This window comes from Scylla paramamosain, chromosome 16, assembly GCF_035594125.1.
Source record: "Scylla paramamosain isolate STU-SP2022 chromosome 16, ASM3559412v1, whole genome shotgun sequence".
Taxonomy (NCBI): domain Eukaryota; kingdom Metazoa; phylum Arthropoda; class Malacostraca; order Decapoda; family Portunidae; genus Scylla; species Scylla paramamosain.
The window spans coordinates 24,491,775-24,501,265 of NC_087166.1; the positions used below are offsets into that span (position 1 = coordinate 24,491,775).

At 57.7% G+C, this 9,491-nt stretch overlaps 1 protein-coding gene across 1 annotated transcript in view; it reads right to left on the reverse strand.

Annotated features, from left to right (window-relative positions):
* The window catches only part of LOC135108171 (neurogenic locus Notch protein-like), a 101,523-nt gene that overhangs the window by 10,346 nt on the left and 81,686 nt on the right, over positions 1–9,491 (reverse strand). The window contains 7 exon segments of the mRNA XM_064018937.1: positions 2,002–2,132; positions 2,262–2,473; positions 2,583–2,756; positions 2,981–3,159; positions 5,505–5,595; positions 5,597–5,639; positions 6,012–6,485. Coding sequence (XP_063875007.1) covers positions 2,002–2,132; positions 2,262–2,473; positions 2,583–2,756; positions 2,981–3,159; positions 5,505–5,595; positions 5,597–5,639; positions 6,012–6,485 — 1,304 coding nt within the window.

Below are 9,491 nucleotides of genomic sequence, written 5' to 3' on the forward strand. Positions count from 1 at the left end.
GCTCACCCATTCTCCCTCAATAATCATATCAGCAAGACCCGAGGCGTTGGTAAACAAGAAACCATTCTCATACTGTTCCGAGTGGCCGTGATGCGCAGGCCAATAAGGGCGGATGTCGCGCAAGATGAGCAGCGGAAGGTGCCCTTAATGACGCGCGCCGCTGGGACGGGGTCGTGAGCCTGAGAAAGTGTGGCCGCGGGGTTACCGCTGATGCCGCTTCGTCTTTATTGTTTATTAAATCCCGCCTGCTGATCCTAGGGCTATCTGAAAGTCTCCAGTTCCCATTGCCTCTATAGGATGAGTCAATTCAGCAAGGGAAGTGAGAATCGCCAATAAAGGTCAGTGGCGCCGCAAGCCGTGAACTCTGAGGGCGAACAAAGGAACTCCCGGAGTCTGTAAGCCACCTGATGCGTCGTGCCCGCCGCTCGATGCCACACACTGCAACACTCCGCGCCTCCACACTACCCGTAAATGCCTCACACAGTACTCACTTCCTCTGGATATTCAGCTTCCTTTCAAGAATAATTACATTTCTACGATATCTGAAATAAGGCTCTCTCCCTCCCTCTCTTTCCCTTACCCTGCCGAGGACCGCTGCCTGCACCCTTGTTTGACAGCAGCGTGCCCCTTCCTCCTCCCGCGCCGCCCAGGACCACGAGGACACGGCTGCACTCCCCACACAGACCAGGCTCCCCATCACCCTGCTTTCCCAATTGAGCCAAATTAAAGCCTACAAGCTGCTTCGTGACTGCCACACTAATGCTATCTAGCAGGACAGTTAGTTGGCAGTCCGCGGGGCAGGGTCATGAGGGGCGCGGGGCGGGGCGGGAAGGGGCGGGTGAGGGTGAGGGTGAGCGGACGCTCGTGCTTGGTTGGCTTGGGACGCGGAGTAAAAGCAAGGTCGGAATGGACACTGGAAGCGCCACGGGGGTGTTGGCACGCCTGGCAGCCTCATCTTCACTACGCCAACACACACACACACACACACACCAGATTCCCCGCTGCGCCTCCCCCGCTCATTCACTCCCATTCACCAGACAGCTACTCGCCCTGCCCAGTGCCCAGGCGCCCCTGGGCACTGGGCACACTCAAGACACACTCGAGGGGCATCGGGCAGAAGGTCCAGGGAGACTAATGGCGCTGTCCAGCTGTTCACATCTCAGCTAGACTCTTCCCTTCCATCCACTCCTTTCTCCATGGTAACTTTGGAATTGTGGTAAAGGAAGGAAGGAAGAAAGAAAGAGGGAGAGAGAAGGGAGAGGCAGAGCAGGAGTCACGAGCTGCCCCGCCTCATCCACGGCAACACGGCTTCTCTCTCTCTCTCTCTCTCTCTCTCTCTCTCTCTCTCTCTCTCTCTCTCTCTCTCTCTCTCTCTCTCTCTCTCTCTCTCTCTCTCTCTCTCTCTCTCTCGTATACTCCTTGTGTACTCAGTGTGACTCAATTTTTATAACATCAACTACATTAATCCCCCCCCTCTCTCTCATGAAAACCCTTTCCAGCAATCACTTCTCAAGTTCTCAGCTCACTTCTAGCCAAGCTCCCCACGGTGCGTCACGCGGGGCTCGCTCTCCTCGTGAAACAAAGCAAAGTTTGCGTAATTAAGAGACTCATGATGTAAGAAAAAACTTTCAACTTTGCTTTTTTTTTCTTTTTCAAACAGTACACTCCCTAACCGGTCCTGTGCCAGCATACCCACTCACTCCCCTTCCCTTTCCTTCCCTTCTACCACGGCCCTCCCAATCTCTCTCTCTGAAACACACACACACAAACACACAAAGGTGCCGAGGTCGCCTAGTTGGAAGCACGGCCCATTGGAAGGTTGTACAGGGTGATCGTGCAGTACCGTGCCGCCCAGACTCAGCCCCGCCGCCAACAGATAGGGGAGGCATGAGAGGCGGTACAGGGAGGAGCGTCCTGACATGACAAGTGGGAGGATGCAACAGTTCCCGCGACAAGGAGGTGCAGATGAGACAGACATGAGTGAGGGACCATGGGACTTACCTGGCATGCACACACAGCGGAAGGCGCCGCGCTCGTCCAGGCATGTGCCCTGGTTGTGGCACGGGTTGCTCTCGCACTCATTGATGTTGATCTCGCAGCGCGGCCCCGTGAAGCCCTTGGAGCAGTTACACCTGCATGGGGAAAAGGGGCGTTAGGCACTGCAGCAGCGAGCGTCTTAGAGCTGAGGAGACACAAGGAGCAAGACACAAGTGTTATGATGTATGGCACTGGTGCCTGACGAGACACGGCAGGCGCCTCACCTAAAGGAGCCCGGAGTGTTGACGCAGGTGCCGTTGTGCTCGCAGGGCAGGCCCTCCTGGCACTCGTCAATGTCTTGCGTGCAGTCGACGCCCTTGTAGCCTGGCGGGCACGTGCAGATGTACCCGCCGTCGGTGGGCGAGGTGTCACACAAGGAGCCGCGGTGGCAAGGGTTGCTGGCACAGGCATCATCCAGGTGGCACAGCAGCCCAGTCTGTGGCGACAGCAAGGAATCAAGACGCGCCAAGGAACACTGTCATCAATTAATGACAATCAGTCTTCATGACAGCTCAGGAGCACCACCACGCCTGACTCGTGCTTACCTTCCCCGGCGTGCACTGGCATAAGTAGGAGCCCACGCGGTCGATGCAGGTGGCGCCGTTGAAGCAAGCCGAGGCCGTACAGTCGTCGATGTTCTCTGAGCACACCTCGCCTGTCCAGCCGTTCACACAGATGCAGGAGAAGCCGCCCACCGTGTTGGTGCATGTGGCGCCGTTCTGCAGAGGCGTCAGTATATACAACACTTGACTACTGCTCGGTTTTTTATGGAAAATTCATTGCATTAATTCATCTTGACACAGGTCCCGAACATCCTCTCTTACATAATTTGTGGACCAATTAAAACTAATTAATGTTTAACACGAACCAGGCTTCCCGTGGCCCTAAGATGGTGCGCAGTGTGAGGGGACACTGAGACGTCCTGGGCTGGGGAAGGACTCACCTTGCAAATGGTGGGGCGCACAGCACACTCATCCACGTCCTCGGTGCAGTACGGCCCAGTAAATGTTGGCGGACACGCGCACGTGTACGTGTTGACGCCGTCTACGCACGTCGCGCCGTTCTGGCACATGTGCTTCTCGCAATCGTTAATGTTGATCTCGCAGTTCCTGCCTTTGAATCCTGCAAACCAATGAGAGTAGTTAGTGGTGTATTCCAAGGAACACCAGGGACTCTATGGGCAAGGAATAGACAAGCTAAGAGGTCAGGCAAGGGAGGTAGTGCTGGCAGGTGGTGCAGGAGGCGAGGGGCGTGTCCGGGTGTGCTGCACCAAGACGATGTGAAGATTAGACAAATTTATGGATGGGGATGATAGGTAGAAATAACTAGGTGTGTTCCATACAGGGACTGCCACGTGCAGGCCTGGTGATTTCTTGCAACTTCCCTTGTTTTGTTACGTTCTGATGTGCTGCCGCTATTGTCATTAAGGAAAGCAAGTAACATTTCACGGACGACGCAGGTGATGAGGGTGGTGAGTCAAAGGATGAGGTGACGACACGTGTTGCGGGATGAAGGGGCAAGGGGCACCGGGACGAAGGAGGCGAGAACAGCTGTGGAGGGGCAGCGAACAGGTGTCATGGTGGGTTGCATCAAGGGGGTGGCGTGGCGTCACGCAGGATAAGACTGGGGCACTGCTGCGGTCTCAATTAGGGGTGAGGTGAGGGGATGCGAGGGGCGGGAGAGGAAGGCAGGGGCGCGCTCACCCCTCTGATGGGCTGGGGAGCACCTCGTGGGAACGCTCCCACACCACCACCCAGATGGCGCCCCGCCCCGCCCCGCCCCCGTGTGTGTGTGTGTGTGTGTGTGTGTGTGTGTGTGTGTGTGTGTGTGTGTGTGTGTGTGTGAGAGAGAGAGAGAGAGAGAGAGAGAGAGAGAGAGAGAGAGAGAGAGAGAGAGAGAGAGAGAGAGAGAGAGAGAGAGAGAGAGAGAGAGAGAGAGAGAGAGAGAGAGAGAGAGAGAGAGAGAGAGAATCATATCACCCAGGAAAAAGGTTGAGGTGGCGACAGTCAAGGTGCGGGAACGTCTGTGGACTAATGAAAGGGGGGGGGGGGGGGACGGGGCCCATGCAGGTGAGGGGGCGGGGGTATGAGGAGTTGGGGGCAGGTCTTTACGGCGCGGGGTCCCGGTGCTTTAATGTGGTCTGGGGCCGCCCCTCAGCCCCGGGCAGGAAGGCGCTCTCCAGTCCCCCGCCCCGTCCTCCCCGCCGACGCTACAAGCAATGGCCGAGATTCAATACAGCTTCACTTTCCCCTCACAAAAACCCAGCGAGTCTGCCCGACCCCCGCCACAGGTCGTGACGCCGTGGAGGCTGGCCAAAGGTCAGGGGTCGCCGGGCCCCAACGGGCCGCTAAACGGACCAGTACACCGCTATCCCCTCCCCGACCCCCGGTGCCTCGTTGACGCCACGCGGCACCCCGAGTGGCGGCCAGGCACTGTGCCCTGGTGAGTGGTGACGCGCGCTGCTCCCCAGCCTGCCACGCGTCCTGCCCCACTGCCACACGTCCTCCTCGTTTGTCGCCACCTCGTCGCGGCGCCACACTCCAGCCGCCAGTACTGCACCCCTCCCCACCCCGAACTCTACCCTGCTGCCGGACCGCCCTGGCGCTCTACTAATATTACTTATGGTTCCCCCCCACCACCACCCCTCTCGTGCATCACGGATGCGTAAATCCATAGTTAGGCAAGCACACAACAGCCACAAAGGTCTCTGCATAAAGCAAGGAGAGGTGAAGGAAGATATTCCGCGAGGCTCACAATAACTTCCCATAGTAAGCACAATAGTGATTATGTTTGACCTTGACGCCACACCGGTGCCGCTCCAAGAACACGAGACGTTGCAAACACTGACCAACTGACCCACTGCCCACGCCTCACCCTGCCCTGCCTCGCCTCACCGTGCACGAGGGTTGTTACATAGCATAGGGACATGAGAAAAATATGGGACACACAACACAAAAATGCGCCAGAGACAGCAGAGTAACACATCGTCGAGGCAGCAGCAGGAACGCGGTGAAATCTGTCAGCATTACCAAAGTGGTGTCGTTTAAAGAAATGTTTACAATTACATGTGTGTCCACGTCATCATTAAGTAATCTATTTCTTATTGACTTCTATCTTATTTAATACATTTTTTTAAGTATAGCAGAGAAGGGGGGGCAGGGCAAGGAGTCCCTCTGAATCTAATTTTCAAGTTCTTCCGCGGTCATGTTCCTCGTGCCGGCTGCCACAAGACTGGGTGCCTGAGTATGATGGGTGTGTGGGCGAGTGGGTGAATGGATGAGTGAATGAATGGTGGGTGAGTGGGTGAATGGGTGCGAGGGTGAATGGGTGGTTGGTGAGTGGGTTGGAGTCATCGGGAAGTAAGTCTGAGTGGAGGGAAAAGTGGTACTCTGTGATGCAAGGAACTACGGCAATGTGATTTGGTCCCATGATGTGTGTGTGTGTGTGTGTGTGTGTGTGTCACTCACCGGACGGGCAGCGGCAGTTGTAGGAGAAGGCGTCCCGCGCTACACAGGTGCCGCCATTGTGGCACGGCGACGGTTCGCACGGCACGTACTGACCTCTCACAGTTGGCGCCAGTGTAGCCCACCTCACAGTTGCACCTGGAATGTAATCAATGCAACACCTCATTAGTGATCAGGGCTGGCAGCCTCAGCCATATCTCTCTCTCTCTCTCTCTCTCTCCTCTCTCTCTCTCTCTCTCTCTCTCTCTCTCTCCTCTCTCTCTCTCTCTCTCTCTCTCTCTCTCATACACACACACACACACACTATGGTCGTCCTTTACGAGGGCCACCTAAAGGTCTTGCCAACCAACAGTCAGCGGCGAAGAAGACACCTAGACCTTACTGACATGAACATTCTCTCTCTCTCTCTCTCTCTCTCTCTCTCTCTCTCTCTCTCTCTCTCTCTCTCTCTCTCTCTCTCTCTCTCTCTCTCTCACACACACACACACACACAAAGCGGGCAACACTCACGTGTAGGAGCCGAAGGTGTTGCTGCAGGTGCCTCGTCGACAGGGCTTGTCGCGACACTCGTCCACGTCGGTGGTGCAGGTGGTGCCGGTGAAGCCTGGCGGGCAGGTGCAGCTGAAGGTAGAGCCTGTGGACTGGCAGGTGGCGCCGTTGCGGCACGGCTTGGAGGCGCAGTGGTCCACCTTCTCGCAATGCTCGCCGCGGTAGCCCGAGGGGCACTGGCAGCGGTAGGTGTCGAGGGTTACCAGCTGGCAGGTGGCGCCGTTGAGGCACGGGTCGGAGTCACAGGCGTTGGCCACTGCGATCTCGCACAGCGACGCCCGATATCCCACGGGACAGATGCATTCAAACTTGGGGCTGGGACCGGACACCGAGAGCACGGCCTTGCAGGTGCCGCCGTTCTGGCAGCGAGCCCCGGGGCCGTTGCGGCACGGGTTGAGGTGCTGGCAGTACTCCCCGACGTACTCGTCCGTGCACCTGAAAGAGAGAAAGGGGATACTGTGGTTATGCAGGAAACACTCGCCTGGGATTCCTCTATCTTGGAGGAGTGCACGCGCACAGGCACACACACGCGCGCACGCACACACACACACGGCGAGGCAAATGGGCGAGCCTCTTAATGTGTAGCCCCTGTTCACCTAGTAGCAAGTAGGTACGGGATGTAACCCGAGGTGTTGTGACCTCGCTGTCTCGGTGTATGGTGTGTCATTGGTCTCAGTCCTACCCGAAGATCGGTCACTATGAGCTCTGAGCTCTTTTCGTAGGGGAACGGCTGGCTGGGTGACCAGCAGACGACCGTAGGTGAATCACACACACACACACACACACACACACACACACACACACACACACACACACACACACACACACACACACACACACCCTATTCAGTCATCCAAAGACTGGTACACCTCCACCACACCCACACCCATCACGCCCACCCTACGAGTAAGTCTTCGCACCGCAACATCTGCCCCGAAGGCCGCGCCCCGCCTCGTGCTGGGAGGCCTGGGGAGAGGAACACAGCTGGATTCCCTTCCCTTAGCGTGCTGGGCTGTGGCGGGGGGCGGAACTTCGCCGTGCTGGCCTCGGGTACTATTCTGCACCGCTGCGCCCCCACACAGGGCACGGCGTCGCCTGACCTCAAGTTGAGGGAGAAAATCGATGACTTTTCCTATTGAGAGACAGATGATGCCCGCGTGACGGCTGGACCACAGGCACGGCGCTGGGCGCCACACACGCGGGGACTGGTGATGCACAGCGGTTGATGCGCTGCGCGGACACTCATGAAACTCATTCCCTCGGCACTGGCGGTATCATCATCATCATCATCATCATCATCATCATCATCATCATCATCATCATCATAACAGACATTCTCAGCAGAAGCAGCAGCAGCAGACTTTCACAACGCCAGCATGGCCCCCGCAGCCTCCATTGAGTGTTATTGTTGCTCGTAAGAATAACTCTTGCACGGGACCAACTTGACGATTGGCCAGATTGTACCCGACCATGGCGGCACTGAGATATGCAGGTGTGTGTGTGTGTGTGTGTGTGTGTGTGTGTGTGTGTGTGTGTGTGTGTGTGTGTGTGTGTGTGTGTGTGTGTGTGTGTGTGTGTGTGTTTCACAGATAAGTACGTACAGCAGCAGGTAAGGGCGCGCCCTGCACCACGCAAGCAACACCTGCTAGCCTGCCTGCCGGCCTGCCTAACGCCATGGTGGAGGAATCGGCGTCACCGGTGGTCATGGGCTCTCCCACCACACACCAGCAACACACCAGCGAGACAACACGGCGAGTGTGAGAACAGTTGAGTGTGTGCGGGGCGTGAGGGCCGCTGGAGTGCTTACCCGTATGGCGGCGCCGCGCCCTTTCCCCCTTTCTCTCCCTCTCGAGTCAACGAGTTAGCTGCGACAGGTTCCCCACGCCAATAATTGAGATGCAATACTCTCGAGGGAGGGGAGGCCGGTGACAGATGATACGCGGCGCTCCCGCGATATTATGTGACAACGCCACTCCACATCCCGCTCAATATCGCGTTTCAACACCGACCACGGCTATCACCGCGATCACCAACCCGCCGCGCCCTGATTGCCTTCCGCCGCCCCACGAGAGCCTCCCACTCCCACTCCTTCACACGCCGCCCTCATCCTCCTGCATCAACAACAAATATAATAATATAAATAAATAAACAAATAAATAAACACCATAAAAAACAACTAAACATGCGCAAATAATTATCACGGGGAAAAAAAAAAAAAAAAAAAAAAAAAAAAAAAAAACAAAGGCTGCTGCTGCTTCTTTTCTACCGGTTGGTGGTGATGGTGGTGGTGGCTGCGGGGAGCAACAGGGTGGACAGATGGCGGTCCTCAGCTCGGCGCGGAGGGCGTGGAGAGCACCTATAGGGACCCGTTCGTATCAGTGGCTAAATTAAGAGGCGCGGCAAGAGGGAGGGAGGGAGGCTGGGAGATGCTGAGAGATACTCCAGTACACGGTGCTCAGCTGCTGAACGCAATGCCTCTGAGCTGCCAGTCCCAGGGGCACAGACTTCCCGCGCCGCGCCGGCCAGGTCAGCGGCCTGACGGGAGAATTGGTGAGCGGGAGGCCGAGAGAGGCTGAGGCCGCCCGGGGCTGAGTGATGGCTGGATGTCGCTGGCGTGGCAGCAGATGGAGCCTCATTGGCCAGGCCGCTATCGCTCCCACCATCGGCAGGCGGCAGCAGCAGCAGCCTGGAGGGACGCCCTCCGCCACTTCGGGAACCCCCGCGCCGCGGTGACGGGCACTAAATACGGCGGCGTGCGCGTGACGCCTCTGCCACACCTTCACGCCCCCAAACTTAGTTATGACCCACACAGGACGTGCAAATTATTATTTTACGAACGTCGTGCATCTAAAGTTGAAATGGTGCACGCCGCGTGAACCTAATCGCTGTCATCAGCAAATTACGCCGTCTGTCAGGCAGATGATAAACACGCCGATTGCCGGCGTGCACGGGACGCCGCACGGCAGCAGCGCCCTGCCTCCTGCCTCCTGCTTCAAGCCCTCTGGCAGCCGCGGAGATCACGCTGGGCCCCGAGGAACGGCCCTGGCCTCACCAAGGTCCGGCTGAGCCTCGCTAAGCCTAGCTGGCCCCGACCCGCGCCGTGATGACACGCTGGGCCGGGAACCCCGCATCAAGGTGCCTCGCTCTGTAATCAGTCAGGGCGGGATATTTATGCCGCCGCCGCGGGACCGCCCTCAGCACACGGGGCCACAAGGAGGGGCGGCATGCCTGAGCGCCTCGGGCACGACCGTGGCCGGGCAGTGAGCGGTGGACACCTTAACCACGGCCCCCGCCGCCGCTACCCCCTCGGCACGACCCTGCCCACCACTGGCCGATTCTCGCCCTTCGCCTAGCCGGGTACACCTGAGACCAGCCCAGCACACCTCTCAGGCACTCAGCCAGCCTGCGTCACGGCACGCGCGGAGGAACATCCTGCAGCTC